At 44.0% G+C, this 19,712-nt stretch overlaps 1 protein-coding gene across 2 annotated transcripts; it reads left to right on the top strand.

The window, feature by feature from the left end:
- Positions 1-5,772: 5,772 nt before the first annotated feature.
- Positions 5,773-18,775, top strand: Elp6 (elongator acetyltransferase complex subunit 6). Of its 2 annotated transcripts, XM_020163381.2 has the most exons (7): positions 5,773-5,928; positions 6,968-7,046; positions 8,558-8,628; positions 10,875-10,993; positions 13,120-13,321; positions 15,111-15,257; positions 16,311-18,775. In XM_020163381.2, the coding sequence occupies exons 1-7, from the start codon at positions 5,875-5,877 to the stop codon at positions 16,437-16,439; spliced, it is 801 nt and encodes a 266-aa protein (XP_020018970.1). In that variant the 5' UTR covers positions 5,773-5,874; the 3' UTR covers positions 16,440-18,775. The 2 variants fall into 2 exon arrangements, with proteins under 2 accessions (XP_020018970.1, XP_073916562.1); XM_074060461.1 differs by lacking the exons at positions 5,773-5,928; positions 6,968-7,046; positions 8,558-8,628 and adding an exon at positions 8,683-9,049.
- The last annotated feature ends 937 nt before the right edge of the window (positions 18,776-19,712 follow it).

Genomic DNA, 19,712 nt, shown 5'->3' with positions numbered 1-19,712 from the left:
GGCTTTTACTATGAGAGGGACAGGAGGTATGGAGATCTGAGGGCAGTGGGGACATTCCTGAGGGAGACCTGGCACAGCAGTGTCCATGAGGAGCCTGCTATTGGTCTTTCTGAGAGCGGAGCAAAGGGTGAACTGCAGCAGGGGCTGTGGCTGGAGAGACTGAGACTATAAGGCAGGTTTTCCCTCTGTGGACCATGCTCTGCCCAAATGTTTGCAGCCACAGCTATTTAACCAACAGTTGGCTAAACATTCAGTGTGGTGTTTCGTGCCTATAATCCCAGAATTTAGTAGACAAAGGTAAAGGATCATAAGTTGGAGGCCAGCCTGGACTAGATAGTCAGACCCTTTTTAAAAAAACAAACCCAAAACTTGCTAGCCAGGCAGCATTAGCCAGTGTCTGCTGCCCTCTTGTGGGAGCGCAGGAGATGATGCAACTTGCTTCCTGCTCTTTTTCCTTTTGCCAGCTGTCTGTGTGTTCCATGGGCTCACCTTCAACTCCAGGTGATGAAAACTCCCCTCACAGATGGTAGAAGTGTCAGGTAAATTGAGGAAACAATTCATCAATTTAGAGACAAGAAAGCAAAGGGACCCTATGGTATTAGTGCAACAGTGTTTGCAGGCCCTGTATGTGTCTTAGCGATGGTTACCAGCATCTAGAAGAGAAGGAGGGGAGGAGGGCGTAACCAAGGCCGGGAGTTATAGAGTAAGTGCCATTGCCAGGAGGTGACCAACACAAACATAACTAGAGGTTTAGGCCAGAGAGGTCCAACTGCGGGGGTTCCAATGTGTTAGGTCTAGCCACTCGCCCCAATATGCCAAATAAAGCTATGAAGAGTGATGAAGGGCAGAGAAAGGAGACGACACGGCATAGACACACCTCTGAGAGGCAAAGTAAGCATCTCAGCCATCTTGCAGGGTACAGAGCTTTAGGGTTAAATAGAGGAAGAATCAGGGCAGGGGGCAAGGTATACATAACTCAGCAGTCACAGGCAGAGTGTGGCCTGGCTGTCACCAGTTGAGGGAAGCAATCTGGCTCCTATGAGATGATTATTCCTGCTCCAGGGTGCAGCCTCATCATTATAGGTAACTGTCAATTGATGGAGTGACTCTTCTGTTCCTTGGGGATATTTTTGGTATGGAAAGTTAACATCTTGTGTAAAGATGTGATTGATAGTCTTGTCTTTCCTGGAACCCAGGTGATTGCAGGAGAGAGATTCAGAATAAAGGAGACAGATGCAAAATGGAGGCAGGGATGCCAAGCTTTTCTCCTGCTTTTAATAAACTTGTGGGCCCAAATAAGGAATAAGTGTTTTTGTTTTTTGTTTGTTTGTTTTAGCAAAAGCAGCTTCTAAGTTCCTGTCATATGAAGACACCGAGGGTGAATACCAGGGCATGGCCATGGGTTCCTGCTAGGGAGGGAAGGGATTGGAACCTGAGTAAGGCCTGGAATATTCCCTGAGTTGGAAAGGCTGAGACTAAGAGTGCAGGGAAACCAAGGCAGCTAGAGTTCTTACGACAGAGGACCAGAAAGAAGAGTGTTGCATAGAGAGAACCTGGAAATCTGCAGAGGGTCACTTGAAGCATTCACATTCAGCACATGGGGGAGCTACCCAAGGCCGGGGAAAGAAGCATCCCCAAAAATAAGGTGCTCATGTCTGTCTGTAATCCCAACGACTCAGGTGGTAGACATATGAGGATTGAGGTTTGAGGCCAGTCTGAGCAAAAAGCAAAATTTATGTTTTCTTCCTTCCTTCCTTCCTTCTTTCCTTCCTTTCTTTTTTTTTTTTAATTGAGGTACTGGGGTTTAACTCAGGGCCCACATCTTGAGCCACTCTACCAGGCCTTTTTTGTAATAGGTTTTGTCAAGATAGGGTCTTGGGAACTATTTGCCCAGGCTGGCTTTGAACTGAGATCCTCCTGATCTCTGCCTCCTGAGTAGCTAGGATTACAGGCGTGAGCCACTGGCACCTGACAAGGAAGACTCCATTTCAACAAACCAGCTAGGCATGGTGGCACATGCATATAATCCCACCTACCCAGGAGGCATAGGAAAGAGGATCTCGGCCTGAGGGCAGCCTAGATTAAAAAATGTGAGATCCAATCTGAAAAATAAGTAAAGCAAAAATGGGTAGAGGTGTAGATTAAGTGATAGAGTGCCTGCCTAGCAAACAGAAGGTCCTGAGTTCAAACCCCAGTATACCAAAAAATAAATAGCTGGGTGCTGGTAGCTCATGTGTAATCCCAACTACTTGGGAGGCTGCGACAAGGAGGATCAAGGTTCAGGATCAGCCTGGGCAAATATTTCACAAGATCACATTTCCAAAATAATTAGAGCAAAATGGACTGGAGATGTGGCCCAAGCGATAGAGCGCCTACCTCACAAGTTTGAGGCCCTGAATTCAAACCCAGTCCCACCAAAAAAAATAAATAAATAAAATAAGGTGAGTAAAGTATGAAGAATAGAGAACTTTTTCAACTTGATAATGGGCAGCTATGAAAAGTTCATAAAAAATACCACTAATGTAATACCATATTTAATGGTTAAAACCTAATTCTTTTCCCCAAGATCAGAAGACAAGGATATCTGCTCTTACTACTGCCTGCTAATGCACTTAAGCAAGAATAAGTAAATACATAAATAAAAAGTAGTAAAAAGATTAGAAAGGAAGAAGTAAAACTGTCTTTACTCACTGACAGCATGATTATCTACATAGGAAATCCAATGGAATCTTTTAAATGCGACTAGAATTAATGAGTTTAGCAAGGATGCAGGATAAAATCAAAAGTCAATTTGGAGCTAGGGATGTGGCTTAGCATTATGTTTTTGTTTGTTTTTGGCGGCACTAGGGTTTGAACTCAGGGCCTCACATTTGCTAGGCAGGAACTCTTACCACTTCAGCCACTCTGCCAGCCCAGAATGTGGCTTAGTGATAGAGTGCTTGCCTAGCACACGTGAAACTCTGGGTTCAATCCCCAGCTGTGCAAAAAAAAAAAAAATCAACATAGAAAAAGATGTCCTACCTCCCATTCTAAATTATGAAACTGCCACTGAGAATGGGAAGTGAAGAAGCCAGGCGCTTTGGAAACCAAGCTCTGCCCCAAACACCTTTTTCACTTCTCATGGAAGGATGGGAGAGAGGAAAGAAAGATGGAGGGATGGGAGGGAGGAAAGAAAGACAAGACAAAACCAAGAACTCTCAAATCACTCATTGGCAGGGATAGATATGGGCTCAAATTAAGGCATTTTTGTGGCTCTTCCTCTGGAGTGGCATCACACCCTCTTAGCCTGAGCACCCCAAATGCTAACGCATGCTGCTCTGGAGCCACGTGAGGTCGTTGGTACCCTCAGCATGTCCTGGACAACCCTGTGACAGATGGAATGTGAGATCTCAGAAAGGGAAGGGAGAAGGTATGAGAGGCTGATGACCCTGCCCGCTTTTCCAATCCCATCCTGAACCCAAAGTACCGATTCTAGAAACTCCATTCACCCTGGCTGCTGCAAGAGGTAGTTTAGGGACTTACACCCCCAGCCATCCTAACCAAGTTCCATGAGCTAAAATGTTTAGCATTATCTACTTACTTTTTTTTTTAAGGGTTTTTTTCTTTTCCTTTTTTTTTTAAAGAGGGAGGGGGGGAAAAAGCATCCATACAAAGCAAGTAAACAGTAGGCTAGATTCATGGGGGGAGGGCCCGCTGCCCTAGACCCCTTTAACTTTCCTGGCCAGTAGGGAACTAAGGAATGCTTCCCCAAATTCCAACCCTCAAAGCTCACACTGCCCTCAGAAAAACAAAACACCAACTTCCAATCCAGCAAATCATCTACACAGAAAACCAGAATCAGTGGACCTGGGGAAGAAGTGGATTTGTTCTAATGTTTGTGCTATCCTCTACCACGTTAGAGTTACTAGTTAAAGTGGTATGTTTTGCCAGGCAGGATGGAGGCCTTCACAATCCTCACCAGGGAATAAAATCAATGGGGGCACCCCCTCCTTCCCCTCTATTAATTTTGGTGCATTTATGCATGACAAGTCTTAGGAAACTTCACCAGCAGCACCATTCTTAGCTCAGATAAGCAGAATAAGGTCACTTATAATGCCTTAAGGTGTGTCCCCTGTGGCTATCTCTTTCTGCCTATTTGGTTCCTGTTAACTTAGTTTTTTTTGGCGGCACTGGGGTTTGAACTCAGGGCCTCATGCTTGCTAGGCAGGCACTCTTACTGCTTGAGCCACACCTCCAACCTCTTCTTTGAAATCATCTTAACAACAGGGAAAAAGAAAGTAATTATACAGGATTATCCATAGAGGCATAAGACAAAGCAAAAAACTTCAGGAGAGAAAAAGTGATAAAGACATGGAACACCAATGTTGACAGTACCTGAAGATAAACTGCCAACACCTGCCACACCAGGAAAGGGGCGATGCAGGTTATTTTTAGGATGGCTAGAGCACACTGTCACCACAAGCTCCCCCCACTGAGTGTCAGCTGAGGATCTAACACAAAAGATGTCAGAGCATGGAGAGGGTGGCAAGAGGAGTCGGGAGACTTGGGACACATGCTTGGGATGTGAGAAGAAAAGTCCTGAAAGAAACCCAAGAAAGCTGAGACACACAAGTCCTGTCATCCCCACTCCAGCTTGTGGTGGGCGTGGAGGCTCCCTGCATCTTTCAGGCTAAGGAGTGGCCGAAGCTGGTGGGCCTGGAGCAGGAGGCGGTGGGACCCCATCTGCAGGTGGCGCGGTGGCTGCTGCTGAGGTGGAGGAGGATCTGCAAATACATCCAAGGTACTCGTCATTGCTGGAAACACAGAGGCTTTGCAAAGAGGCCATTCAGTGAAAAAGAACAGAGGAAGTTAATTTGTGTAGGCAAGCAACGTGGCCTATCAGACACTGCTGCCGGTGAGGTGTATGTGGTTTAATCCACACCCATCATCCAGTCGCTGCTCATGTTCTTAGCTTAACCCAAGAAGCGCAGATTGGGAGATTCCTAAACTCCTCTAAGGCCCACTCCTTCCAAGAATCACTCCAGACCCTTTGAAACCTTGTATTTTGATTTTATTGTATTCTAATGGTTCTTCTTACTAATTTTATTTGTATATATTGGCAACAATGTAAGAGAAATGGAAATCTTAAGAATACTACTTAGCATAAAATATGAAATAGGGTAAGTCTGACAAAGTTATGAGAGACAGGAATACTGGAAACCACAAAATACAGCTTAAGAGAAATTAATGAAGACCTAAATTAAGTGGAGAAAGAAAGTTTGTTCATATGTTGGAACAGTAAATCATAAAGATGCAGATCGAGCCGAGCGCCGGTAGCCCATGCCTGAAATCCTAGTTAGGCTGGATACAGAGATCAGGAAGTTCGCCGTTTAAAGCTAGCCTGGGAGCCGTGCGCCGGTGGCTCACGCTTGTAATCACATAGCTACACAGGAGGCAGAGATCAGGAGGATGGCGGTTGGAAGCCATCCCCGGGCAATTAATTCCGCGAGACCCTATCTCAAAACTACCTAACACAAAAAGAGCTGGTGGAGTGGCTCTAGCTAGCCTGGGCAAATAGTTTGCGAGATCCTATCTAAAAAAACCCATCACAAAAAAAGGCTGGTGCAGTGACTCTAGGTGTGGCACTGAGTTCAAGCTCCAGTACCGAGAGGAAAAAAAAAAAAAAAAAAAAAAAACCAGCTCGCTGTCTCCCGGGACTAGGCGCGCCGGCAGCGCCCCGCCCCCGACATAAGCGCCCCTCTGATTGGCTGAGGGAGTGGCGTTGCGCATGCGCACTCCTTCGGGTGACTAGTGAGGGTGTGCTTGACTCTCCGACCCCGTCTTCTATGCAGGAACCTAGTTTCTCATCTCGGGCGTTTGTCTCCGGAGCTTGGAATGTTCCCAGAACTCAATAACCTTCTCAACACCACCCCTGACAGAGTGGAGCAGGCAAGATGTAGCGCGAACCGGAAGGGGGCGGGCCCTGGGATGGTGGTGGAATACTACTTCCGGGATGCTGAGCGCAGGACCCGGGAAAGGAGCGACTGCAGGACCCGGGAAAGGAGCGACTGCAGTTTGCCCGGGCGTCTGGGCGTTGTGGTCTGGTGAGGGTTGGTGGAAACTTGGAGGCTTGGGCCCGAGAAAAGGGGCTTCTGGACGGTCTTGTAAGTTCTGAGGCCGTGCTTACCCTTAAATGTCTCTAGGAAGCAAGTCAGACTATTGGGTGCTGCGTGTATGCCCACCGAGGCGAAGTTAGACTTTTGGGCTGCAGGCGTGCCTCAAGTGGTAGTCTGCCTAGCAAGGGCAAAACCCTGTGTTCAAACTTAAGTACCTTTTATTTTTCTTTATTATTATTCTTTTTAATGAGTCCCGCATTGTAGCCCAGTCTGGCCAAGAACTCACGGTCCTACTCACTGCCTCGCCTCCCATTGTCTGGAAGACCATTTTTGATAGTCTCTTGCAAGCTTGACAGTCTTACCGTTTATCATTTGTTCAGGATCTAATTCTCCCCAAGACTGGTCCCTGAGTTACTAACGTGAGGAGTGGAGAAGAGAAGGAATTTTTTTTTTTGGTGGAACTGGGGTTTGAGCTCAGGGCTTCACACTTGCAAAGCAGGCGCTTCTACCGCTTGAGGTACACCTCCAGTACGTTTTTGCTTTGGTTATTATTATTATTTTTTGGAGAAGGGTCTCATGAACTATTACCTGAGCTGTCCCTGAACTGTGATTCTCCTATCTCAGCCTCCCAACTAGCTAGGATTACAGGCATGAACCACTGGAGTCCATCAAAAGAATACTCATAACTAATCATTGATTTTTTTTTTCCCCCATAACTTTTTTATTTGCTGTTTTCATTTTCAGGTAAATTTAGAGTTTATGACATTAAAAAATACACTCTCCAGATGTAGAAATTTACATAACTGACTAGATTTCTCCACTGGGCTAATTTTCCAGGGAGTCTAATTTACCCTTTTGTGTTCCTCTTTTAGGGGAAACTAACTGTTCTCTGTGATGCCAAGACAGATGGCAGTTTCCTTGTGCACCACTTTCTCTCCTTCTACCTCAAAGGTATGGGACTCACTGATGCTGTAGAAAAAGAAACACAAGGCCAAAAGAAAAGAAAAAAAAAAACCTTCAGGAAGCAAGAGGAAGAGGATTTTACTAGCCGTGGCTTTGGTGTTTGGGTAGCCAGGGAGGCAATAGATTATTTGGCCATTGTGTTCTCTCAACACTGCAAAGGTGGCATGTACCCACTGTATTCACATCTTACCTTCCCCTTTTCCAGCTGCTGTGCCACCACTACCTTACTGAGGTCCTTTTGTGGCCTACTGACATAGTCATTGCTTGTGTATCTTTAAGTCTCTGGACACTCAACTCCATTGACCCTTTGCTCTGGCTGTAGATGCTAACTAAGGAACATGGCCACTACAATTTACACTTGGAAACAGATTAGAAAAAGAAAATAGCTAAATTGGCAGGAAAGAAAAGACTCTTGAACTGAATAAACCTCTCTTCATTTTAAGTTTTTTAAAAAACTTAAAAAAGTATGTACTGTGCCAGGCCAGGATATGAGGTAGACTTTTGGCAGTCATGGTCATCCTAATTTACAACTTGGAAAGTGATTTTGTTTTTAGATCATGTGATTATCATCAAAGAAAAGAGAATATACAGATACATTGTTTGGATTAATAAGGTTTAGTCTAAACCTTATTGTGTTTCCTTTATTTCCTATTGGATATAAGGCTAGTTATTGTTCTCATTTCCTAATTATGATTTGATTTTTTTTTTTTTTTTTTTGGCAGCACTGAGGTTTGAACTCAGGGCTTCATGTTTGCTAGGCAGGCACTCTTATCACTTAAGCCACTCTGCCAGCCCTCTAATTATTATTTAATTTGTTTATTTTTGCAGTACTGGGGTTTGAACTCAGGGCCTACACCTTGAGCCACTCTACCAGCCCTTTTTTGTGTTGGTGTTTTTTGAGATAGGGTTTCAAGAGCTATTTGCCCAGGCTGGCTTTGAACAGAGATCCTCCTGATTTCTGCCTCCTAAGTAGCTAGGATTATAGGCATGAGTCACCAGTGCCAAGTTCTATTTATTATTTGATAATTAAGACCCCCCCTCCCCACATGAAGTCAAAATGATTTGCCAGAGTAGCTCCTCTATGATATGGTTACGCCCTATGAAATCCCAAGACTTATAACCAAATGATACATACCTTTATACTTCAGGTAACCAAGAACAGTCACTCCACTGATTGCTTTGTGTGGGTGGCTATAAGAGTAGTCAGTTGTTTCCCTGCATGTCAACAGTAAACACACAAAAAAACTGAAAAAAGATACAACTTATTTATAGCAGAACAAAAGTAAGTACCTAGTAATACATCTAACTGAAATACATCTCAGAATCAATGAAATAAACCATAACTGTTAAAGTGCATCTTAGACTCAAATTAGGTATGTCAGGATGTAAGGCCTCTAGTGTCTAGATCTGCCTCAGCACTTTTGTTTCTGGAGGAATGATGTGTATGAGATTGATAATAAGCAGTGGGTTTATTAAAATCAATTAATTTTGTTTTCTAGCTAATTGTAAAGTCTGCTTTGTGGCATTCATCCAGTCCTTTAGTCACTACAATATCGTGGGACAGAAGCTGGTAAATATTTTAGACTTCCCTGAGTGAGCGTATGTGCTGCGTATGTGTGAGCGTGTGTGGGCTAATGCTGGCCTTTTCTGTTTGGGTTGTGGGAGGGGCTTAGGAAATCTTAGGACCCTGAACCCCTTTTCTAAATGACTGAGGCAGCATCTCAGTGTGTTTTATTAATTGAGAGTTTATAAAACTAAACCTGTTGTTTGTAGATGTCAGTAATCAAACTCTTCTCTACTGATTATGGACAAGTAAGGATTGCTCCTCCTCATTGTGGGCTTTCATCTTGGTTCTGCTGGGTTGGAGGTCACAGCTTGATCTCTTGTCAGGTTGGATGCTTCTTATTGTTTCTCCTTAAGACTAAGATTGAGACCCAAATATGGGGAGAGTTACTTCTGTTGCCTGCCCCTTACTCATCAGATGCAGACAGGTAAGAATAAGAAAGCCAAGAGACTAGTGAACGTTCTCACCTGTGACCTGTAACCAGATGTACTTTTTTTTTTTTTAAACATGCCAGCCTTAAAGAGGGAGAGAACCAGTCCAGGCCATTTATCCAGTGAGCTTTAAAAAGTCTTACTATTAGGCCACATCACTGTCTCCTCTGTATTGGGGAGAAAGAAACAAATAAGGAGGTGAGAGAAAGGAAAACTTTTTTCCATCCTTTGCAGAGAAGGAAGAAGCTCCTGTGTTGTTGTTGAGGGCATGAGCTTGAGGGAGAACATGTGTCATTGCCCTAGCATCTGTGTTTCTGACTAAGAAAGCTGTGAATGCTCCTGTCTCAATTGGCCCCTTTTTCTTTTACCTTTGCATCATCACCAGCACAGCAGGCATGGCATACATAGTATTTGGCATGTGAAGCACTAGAGCATGAGTGTCTGTGCAGGGCACATTGTTGCACTTACTACAACAATAAGTTGCAGTACTCATTGTTGCCTTGTAATAGCCTGGTAATGAGCAAGAGCAAAGGTGATGATCAAGTTTTTTTCTCTGTCAGGGCAGCTGTTGGACCAGATAATGTTGGCTATTGGAGGACACTGGGCATTTGGTATATTAATGAGCAATTAAGACCTAGTCTAGGAGAATGGGGGATTTTAGAGTTCCATGTGATCTGTTTCTGTTGCATATTTACAGTGCATCATGAACCCTGAGTGTTGATTGAAATACAAACTCCAGGCCTGTCTTCATTCTGGTGGTCTGAAATCAGGCCTAGAGATTTTTGTTTTGTTTTGTGGTGCTGAGGATCAAACCCAAGGCCTTGTGTATGGTAGGCAACCACTCTACCACTGAGTTATACCCCAGCCCCCAATACTGGTTTTTAATTTACAATAGTAATATAAGTTTTCATTTTAAAATACATGTATTTATAAAACCAAGTACATTTAAGATCAGTAATAAGAAGAAGATACGTGAGTGGTCAACATCTAGAAAATGCTTGTGCAGGAGAAATGACCAGACTTTTGTCTTTGTCTGTCCCGTTCTGCATCTTTGGCATAAAACTTCAAGGTTGTTCTGAAGTTTTTGTTTTGTTTTTTGGTGGTACTGGGGTTCAAACCCAGGCTCTTGTGCTTGCTATGTAGGCACTCTACCTCTTGAGCCACACCCCCAGCCCTTTTTGCTTTATGTATTTTTGGAAATAGGTATTCACATTTATACCCAAGCTGGCCTGGGCTGCATTCCTCCTTTTTATGCTTCTTCTGTAGTTGGGATAACAGGCATGTACCACCATGCCCAGCTTTTATGGGTTGAGATGGAGTCTCATGAATTTTTTGCCCTGGCTGGCCTCAAACTGCAATTCTTCTGATCTCTGTCTCCTGAGTAGCTAGGATTATAGGTATGAGCCACTGTACCTGGCCTTTGTTCTGGGGTTTTAAAGAACACAACTTACAGACTGCAACTGTTAGATGGCTTGATATACAATAAGAACTCATTACAAGTAAATTCTCCATCCTGTGATCCCCAGCACTGCAAAAAAACCCAAAAAACAAAAATTGCATAATCATAAAAATGCATATACAAACAGAATGTGTATTTTTAAAAATGTGACAATTAAATAGAAATACATGTCTGAAAAAATGGAGATGGTGGGTTGGGAGCACCCAGGAGAAAGAAGACATGGGGCCATTTGAAGAGTAGACAGGTGCACATTTTCAGGGTTTGGAATGTGTCTTGCACCCTTTTGTGGGCTGCCCATCTAATATGTCTAATGGGTTTCCTTACAAGGCAAAGCAGCTCACTCCCTTCTTTGTCATGTTTAGGGTGTCAGCCTGACCGTGGCACGGGAACGTGGGCAGCTCGTGTTCCTGGAGGGTCTCAAGTCCTCTGTGGATATCTTCTTCCAGACTCAGGAGGAACCACACCCCCTGCAGTTTCTCAGGTCAGAATTGCACAGCTGGCAGGTGGAATTGTGTAACGGGTTATTGTGTGTAGTTCCTCCTGCTTGTTACGTGGGAGGGCAGAATTGGCGTCAGGTAATTGGGGTCAGATACTTCACCTAGTGTTTTAGCATTATCAGAAAGCCCTTGGCTCTCATCATGGGGCCAGATGTGTATAGTTGTCCTTAAAGCTATAAAAACCATCATTAGCTGGGACTACAGCAGAACAACATGGTTTTCTGATTGTCCAACCCAGGCTTAGAGCCCTGTCACACTCACCTCTGCTTTGTTTTTGGCTTCTTACAGAGATTGGCCATCTAAGGGCAATGGGCCAGCTACCTGTTTTTGTAAAGTTTTTTTGGAACACAGCCATGTTTGTTTGCATACTGTCCGTGGGTGTTTTGCTGTACAGCAACAGAATTGGTAGTTGAGACAGAGACCATATGACCTTTAAGCCTAAATGTTTACTATGTGGCCCTTTGTGGAAAAAAATTATCGTTATCTGGTTAGTATTTGTGGATCTGAAATGGGCTTCCCTACTCCTCCTTTCTGAGCATCAGCCCCAAACTTGGCTGTTATTCTTCATCTACCACAGAGGGGTCCGTACAGGAACTCTGCCCACTGCCTCTTTTTCCCACATACCTCATGCAATGACTAGAAGGCTGTGTTCTCTGATTGTGTGACACATTCCTTAGGACCTGTGACCACTTCTCTTCATCTAAACCTAGGGGCTGATCACACCTGATCCCAAGGTGTGGGGAGCTGTCCTTGTTAGTGGGGATAACCAAAAGCCGGGGGCTCACCCCTGGAGCATTAATCAGTAGGGCGGTTGCTCTGTGCACTGTGTGTTCCATTCCTCTACTGCTGGGAAATGACTGCTAGGGTATCCACTGGGAAAGACCAAGGTTGGGGGGGTCAGCTGGTGTCAGAAACAGATCAGATCTGTGGTGTGTACAAGCAGCCTGTAGACCATTGTCCCTTAGGACCAGGACACCTGAAATGCTGTTTAGCTTTTTAGTGTGTGTGGTACTGGGATTTGAACTCAGAGCCTGCCTGTGCTCTACCACTTGAACCCAGCCCTTTTTGCTTTAGTCTTTTGTTTTTTTAGTATTGGGGCTTGAACTCAGGGCCTATACTTTGAGCACTCCACCAGCCATTCTTACTGTGTGTGTTAGGTGTTTTCAAGATAGGGTCTTATGAACTATTTGCCTGGGATGGTTTTGAACCACAATCCTCCTGATCAGCTAGGATTACAGGCATGAGGCACTGGCACCCGCTATGTTGGTTATTTTTGAGATAGGGTCTTGTTTTTTTTTTTGCTCATGTTGGTCTCATACCGAAATCCTGATCTCTGCCTCCTGAGTAGCATGAACCACTGGCACCTGGTGTAGTCATTTTTTAAATAGGGTCTTAAGTTAATGCCTGGGCCAGCCTGGACCTTGATCCTCCTGTTTACACTTCCTGCATAGCTGGAGTGACAGGCATGCATCACCATGCCTAGCTTTTGCTGGTTGACAGGGAATCTCGTGAACTTCTTTGTCTTAGGCTGACCTCGAACCTCAGTCCTCCTGATCTCTACCTCCCAAGTAGTTAGGATTATAGGCATGAGCTACCTTGCTTGGCCCTGTTTAACTTTTCATAGCCATACATGACCCTCTGGGAAAGCTTCTCTTGCCTGCCCAATCTGAGTTAATCTTCTAGAAGCTGTAAACTCTTGGACTGAGAAGGTGCATGGGTTATTGCTCCCTCTCTCTCCCGCTCTCCCTTTTTGAGATAAGGTCTTTCTACATTGCCACAAACTCACTATCTTCCTGCTTTGGCCTCCAAAGTACCTGGTATTATAGGCATGCACACCCATACCCAGCTTGTATGGTGTCTTTTAAAGGCCCCAGAGTGTTCAGTTTTGTTTCCCCAGATTCTAGCACAGTACTTTGTACCTAGAAGTCTTCAGGAAATACTGAATTGGAGTAAAACAAATTCATGAACGTGTGTGCATCTTTTCTTTTCCAGATCACCCAGGACTATGATATAGTTCTTTGCCTCCCTCAAGCCCTTTCCTGGTGCCACTTGGTCCTAGATTAATATTTGTAGAGAGTAAGCTCCGGTTGTTTTTGTCCTTTGTCTCCAGGGAGGCCAGTGCTGGGAGCCTACAACCGCTGTATGAGTTTGTACGGGAGGCTCTGAAGCCCGTGGACCATGGGGAGGCTACATGGAGGTGCCCGGTGCTTCTGGTGGACGACCTCAGTGTGCTGCTGAGCTTGGGCTTGGGAGCTGTGGCCGTGCTGGACTTCATCCACTACTGCAGAGCTACTGTATGCTGGGAACTAAAGGTGCTGATGGAACTGCTCCCTTTGCTTCCACCTGGGACCTCTAAGAGCCCAGGCAGACCCAGACTCGCATGCTTACAATCTCTGTTTACTTGCTTGGGGTTTGGCTATCCTCTGGCAGGCCCTAAAGCCTTTTGGTTCACTCATTTTTCTCTGCCCTACTTACTGTTGCTAAAAAATAAATCCTTTATAATTAAAGGAAAGATCAGCACTGTGTTCAGTGAGGTTGGTCATGTGTGGCACTTCTGTAGTCCCAACCTGTGTGTCTTGGGATGAGTTACCATACTTCAGTGTATTTTGAAGGAGGGCTTAATAATGGAGGACTAATCCCAGAGCCTCATACTAATCTGCTTTTAAAATGATAAAGTGTAAGACAATTATGGGATGTAAGGTACTACCTTTATTATCAAATTATGAGACAAAACTAGAGTTTGCCATAATAGAGATTTTAACAATAAGAATGGACCCACCAATAAAATAGGAATGGCTGTGGTGCCTACCTCACTGGTACCTGACAGCAAGATTGTGATGAAGCTTGTAACATACCAAAGCATCCAGCACAGTGTCTGGCCCATGGTACTGCTCTTCAGTGGGTGATGGTGCAGCCTGTAGGAATCTGTGGACATTGGTGTGGGAAAACTGGGCCGAGAGTGTAGAGCGGTGAAAGAGATGAGTTGAATGAGTTAGCCAGGGGTGTGGATATCTGGCAAAGCATGTTTAGTCCATCTGTGTGCAGTCCTTCCTGGAAGCTGTGTTAGGGAACTTCTGAAGCTGTCCAGGCTACAGTCACAGTGCCAGGATCCAGGGCAATGCAGAGAGTGTGGAAAGAGGAGGAAATGTAAGGAGCTTGGAGGGCAGGAATGAAGTACGTAGAGCCATCTTCTGAAGTTTAGCTTGCTCTGTGACCTATTACCACTTGATATTTGCAAAAATACTTCCATTAGTTGAAAAAGTAAAAAATAAAAGTTAAAAAAAGTGACAATTTGGGATTGGAGGTGCATGGGCAAGTCCCTGCATCCAATCCCCAATACCAACAAAAAAGAAAAAAGTAGTTTAAAAAAAAAAAAAGAAGAGAGAAACAGTATAAAGGGTATGTTAGCAACAAAGTTAATTGTTTCCTTCCTCCAGTGCCTGTGCTCCTGGACAGTGCAGTTGTGAACATATTTGTATATGAATTCTTTTCCTGCATTTGCCTTCACATTGCTGGTAACCTGCCACCCACATTCTTTGATACTTCCTTTTTTTGGCGGTATTGGGGTTTGTTGAACTCAGGGCCTAGACCTTGAGCCACTCCACCAGACCTTTTTTGTGATAGGTTTTTTCAAGATAGTGTCTGGTGAACTATTTGCCCGGACTGGCTTCGAACCGTGATCCTCCTGAGTAGCTAGGATTACAGGCGTGAGCCAACTGTGCCTGGCTCAGGGTCCACATCTCTTATTCTTAATGTGGTGCCTATTAAAAAGTAAGTTCTCAGGAATTGGATGAATGTGGCACTTCTTATAACGTTCAGGAATTGAAGAGACTAATTGAACTGATTTTGAAGACCCTAGGGTGAGCTTAGATAAATTAAGCGAGGAGTTCAGGTTGGATTTGTTGGTGAAAGTGTCCAGTAGATTATTGGAACTAGGGGCCCAGAGCCCAGCAGAGTCCTTCCCACAAAGGGGCTGGTTGTAGCAGCAACAGGGAGGGTGATTGTGAGAGCATGTGCAGGAGTGGGAGGATGGAGACACTGAACCTGTGGTCCTGGTGTCCCTTTGGTAAGGCGCAGGTTTTCATCTTGTATCTGATGCAGGGAAATGTGGTGGCCCTTGTGCACGACAGGGGAGATGCTGAGGATGAGGAGAATGACATCCTGCTGAATGGCCTCAGCCATCAGAGCCACCTGATCCTGCGGGCTGAAGGCCTAGCCACAGGCTTCTGCAAGGATGTGCATGGGCAGGTATGCAGGAGCTGGGGCCCAGGGCTCTGCCTCTGAGTCCAGTCTGTATAGGGGAGAATGTCAGACCTGAGAGAGGGACATCCAGGCTTGGGACATTCCTACAGTGGAAGGGAAACTTAGGACATTATGTTTCTCAGCCTGTGCTTCGCCTCATAGACTAGGACACATTTTCCATGATAGTCCCATTTGTGACCAAAGCGCTCTTAGCAGACAGCTGTTTTGAGTAGATTGCAGGAACCATGCTATCAAATGACAGCAAACTTCCTCTGAAGTACTACAGCTTTGAGAATAAAGATATGGCCCAGCCATACCCATGGAGCAGGGTTGCTACTTCCCCCACTGCTACCTCTGCTCAAATGTTTGGAAAGAAGCCACTTCTACCACTCCCACAGGGCTGCTGTGGTTCTGTGCCTATTACATGTTCTCTTTTGAAGTCATCCAGGGGCCTCCACCACATCTTCCAGTTAACTTCATGTTGACCACTCTTGACCCAGAGAGGGTAGTTGGTTGGGAGTCTTGGCCTAGAGTCACTCAGATGCAAGTCTTGTAAATTAAGCAAAAGAGAAATATCAGGAATACTGTGATTGGGGTGCTGTGGTACAGTATGGGGAGAAGTTTCTGGCTGGGCAGCTGCATTCCCTCACAGGCTTATTCCCCAAGCATTTCAGTCAGCGGAAGAGCAGAATAAAGCATCCAGCCTCCCTGTGTGTTTGTTTTCAATATCAATGTAGCCAACAAGTACAAAACCATACAGAGAGGAAGAACAAAGGGAAAAATAAAATACTTTTGCAATTTTGCTCTGGGACTTTTTCTCCTCCTTTTTCTTTTCTGTAGTGAGTGAGCAAATATTTCTACTGTAATGGAGGGAGGAACCTTTATGTTTAGTTAGCTGGTAGTAAGTTTATTTTAGAAATCGGTCCCATTACTAGATGATGCATTTGACTGTAATCTCATGGAAGCCTCAATTGAAGGTCAAGAGAGGGCAGAGTGGGGTTTACAGTGGAGAGGTACTCAAGGTAGCCACCTCTCTTTCAATCTTCTCCCTCTTTGCAGCTGAGGATCCTGTGGAGGAGACCATCTCAGCCCACAGCCCAGCGGGATCGGAGCCTCACTTACCAGTACAAGATACAAGACAAGACTGTGTCCTTTTTTGCCAAAGGAATGTCTCCTGCTGTTCTGTGACTTGATTTGGGGGCTACTTTGGATAGTTTTTGGATGTGGAAGATAAAGCAGCCTAGCAGGAATGGCTTTATGTCTCTATAGCAGTATTTCAGGCTGGACTGGCAGCTCCTCTGTGAGCAGGGAAAGTTGAATGGTGGTGCGAGGTGTGTATACCTTTGTTCCCCTGAGCCCTGTTCAAAAAACACAGTGAGGAATCCATACCATGCCTCTGCTGAGAGAGGCAGGATGGTAAATCCCAGTGAAGGGGTTCTTTGCAGCCTTCCACGTAAATATGCTTTAGGCCCATCTGCCCATCTTTGGTTGGTGTGCCTTTCAGAGTGGGTAGAATGTATTAGCCAGGACATTGTCCTAGATGGCAGGCAGCCAGGATAACAACTAGGATAATGGTGACTGGAATAAACTGCATTCCCACATTGGGCATCTTGTGGGTTGTCTGTAGGGTTTCATCTCCATCCCTTGAAGTCCAGTGAGAAAATGGCTTGAAGAGGGTTGCAGCACATTTAAGGATTAGAGAAGGCTGTAGGTAATGGGGCCTGGCTCCAAAGTCTACCTTGCTGACCCACAGTCATAGAGACCAGAGGCAGGCATCCCACCCAAAGGTGTGAGCCTTCTACTTTTGTTTCTGCAGTGCCTGGCCTATACATCAGTCATAGTCATCAGGTACCAGGGCTTTGGTCACATGAGGTCCTGTGGAGGGACCCACAGGATGAGGCCTTGGTAAGGAACTGCTGCTTCTCTCTCCTTCAAGGAATGCTAATAAAGGGGGAGTCCTTGGCCTTGTGTTCTTTGATGACAACTGGACCCACTTAACCCTAGTGAAGGTCACCTCAGCAAACACACCAAGGGTATCCTTTTACAATGGATGCATTGTTTTTTGCTGATAAATTATGACCACAAAGACTTTTATCTTAAAAACAAATGAAGGGCTAGAGGCGTGGCTCCAGTAGTAGAGTGCTTGGTTTAGCAAATGCAAGACCCAGAGTTTGAACCTTAGTAACGAATTAAAAAAAAAAAAAAAACAGAACCACACACACACACTATTTTGCAGTGTACTAAGAAACTTTCATATCTGTTGTTTAACTTTTTTATATTTATAAAAGACTTTTTTACATTTGTCTTTTTTAAATGGGAAAATCTATCACCTTTCCCCTCAATTCAAACTGACTAGTGTGTCGTTTAACCCTGCTGAAACAGTACCTGCTTTTGTTTTCAAAATATTGTAGACATGATAGAATATTTGAAAATTATGAGTAGAAATAATGTAAGAGAGAATAGATATTATGGAATATAGCTGGGTGTGTTGGTACATGCATATAATCTCAGCACTTAGGAGGCTGAGGCAGAAGGATCTTGAATTTGAGGCCAGCCTATAGAGAGACCCTGTCTCAAAAAAAAAAGCCCGGGCAAATAGTCTGTAAGACCCTATCTGGAAAACACCCATCACAAAAAAGAGCTGGTGGAGTGGCTCAAGGTATAGGCCCTGAGTTCAAACCCAAGTTCTGCAAAAAAAATAATAATAATAATAAGGAAAAAAAAAAGAATCATTACATTCTTTTTCTTTCTTTTAAATTAATGCAACCTTCATTGGAGCTATATTTCTTCATGGGCAAGGCACCATTTTTTACATGATAGGAATGTTGCTGCTATTATATTTCTTCACTTAGTTTCTAAATGTTTCCACTAGCTTTTTTTTTTTTTTAATGTTTATGGCTATTCAGCATTTATGGTATTATATTTCTAATTTTCTTAGCTACTCTCTGTGCATGTAGGTACTGGTTTTGACTCTCAGGCTGTTAAGAGTTTTTTTGTTTTGTTTTTTGGCAGCCCTGGGATTTGAACTCAGGGCCTTGTGCTTGTCTATGCTGTTAAGAATTTTATATATTAAAAGAAAAGAGGACTGGTAGAGTGGCTCAAGTGGTAGAATGGCTGACTAGCAGTCGTGAGGCCCTCAGTTCAAACAACAGTACTGCAAAAAAAAGGAAAGGAAAGATAGTAAAAAAAAAAATGCCAGGTGCCAGTGGGTCACACCTGTAATCCTAACTACTTGGGAGGCTGAGATTGAGAGGCTCTCGATTCAAGGCCACCCTGGGCAACTAGTTCACAAGACACCATCTCAAAAATAACCAGAGCAAAAATGGACTGGAGGTGTGGCTTAAGTGGTAGAGCATCTGCTTTGCAAGTGTAAAATCCTGAGTTCAAACCCTAGTCCTACCATAAAAAAGAATTTCCTATATTAGGAGTCTTTACTCCCATTTCCTGCTCTGGGAGCAGGAACTGTTTCTCCCATTTTTTTCCTACTTTATCCTGTTAAACTAAAATCCTTGCTAAAACTTAAAAAAAAAGAATTTTATGTGTTACAGGGGCATGGCTCAAGTGGTAGAACACCTGCCTGGCATGTGAAAGATCCTGAATTCAAACCCCAGTGTACTCTCCCAAAAAAAAAAAAAAAAAGAATTTTGCATATTATACTTATTGGGGTGGGGACAAGTACATGTTTCTTTAGAATACTGACCAAATAGGTTACTTGTAGAGTTCATGGAACTGATGTTCTAATGGTGGAGACAGTCAACAAAACTGAGAAGAAGTATGTGTAGAATCAGACCAGGAGAAGTGTTAGAAATAAAGCAGGCCAATGAATGATAAGGGCTGATGGAATTTTAGAATCTACACCATGAAGTGGAATTGCTGAATTGATTACAGCAGAACTTGCACACTGTCAGGTTATTGCAGAGTGATGGAGCCAGTTGTAGGTTTTCCCCTATCAACCTTGGGTTTAACATATTTTTTATTGATTTAATAATGATGCAGAGTTGGGTGAAAACAGTCTTGAATTGTAATCATCCTGATCTCAGCCTCCTAAGTAGCTGGGATTACAGATACAAGTCACTGGCTCTGGGTAGTTACCTTTCTTTGTTATATCAGTTTTAGAATTTTTCTCTGAGTTTATTTGTTTTACTGAAAAAATATTTGTAGTCATATATACAATAAGAGATTTGTATCCAGAATATAGAAAGAACTCTTACAACTCAATAATAACACACATAACCCAGTTTAAAAACGGGCAAAGATTTGAATAGACATCTTACTAAAGCAGACATAGAAATGACTAATACACATTTAAAAAGATGCTTATGCCAGGCATGGTTGTGTATACCTATAATCCCAGCATTTAGTGGGCAGGCAGGCAGGAGGATTGCAGGTTCTAGTCCAGCCTGGCTTACATAGTGAGACCCTGTCTTAAAAAGAAAAGACTGGGGATGTGGCTCAGTGATT

Source organism: Castor canadensis, chromosome 17 (genome assembly GCF_047511655.1).
Source record: "Castor canadensis chromosome 17, mCasCan1.hap1v2, whole genome shotgun sequence".
NCBI classification, from domain to species: Eukaryota; Metazoa; Chordata; class Mammalia; order Rodentia; family Castoridae; genus Castor; species Castor canadensis.
Note: the sequence above shows the minus strand (reverse complement) of the source record. Positions and strands in the feature narration are given on the sequence as shown.

Excerpts from the sequence above, each read along its gene's own strand:
- Elp6 (XM_020163381.2), top strand. The coding sequence starts at position 5,875 with ATGTTCCCAGAACTCAATAACCTTCTCAACACCACCCCTGACAGAGTG. Across the intron at positions 8,629-10,874 it reads ATATCGTGGGACAGAAGCTG|GGTGTCAGCCTGACCGTGGC; the intron begins GTAAATATTTTA and ends TGTCATGTTTAG. Across the intron at positions 15,258-16,310 it reads GCAAGGATGTGCATGGGCAG|CTGAGGATCCTGTGGAGGAG; the intron begins GTATGCAGGAGC and ends CCCTCTTTGCAG.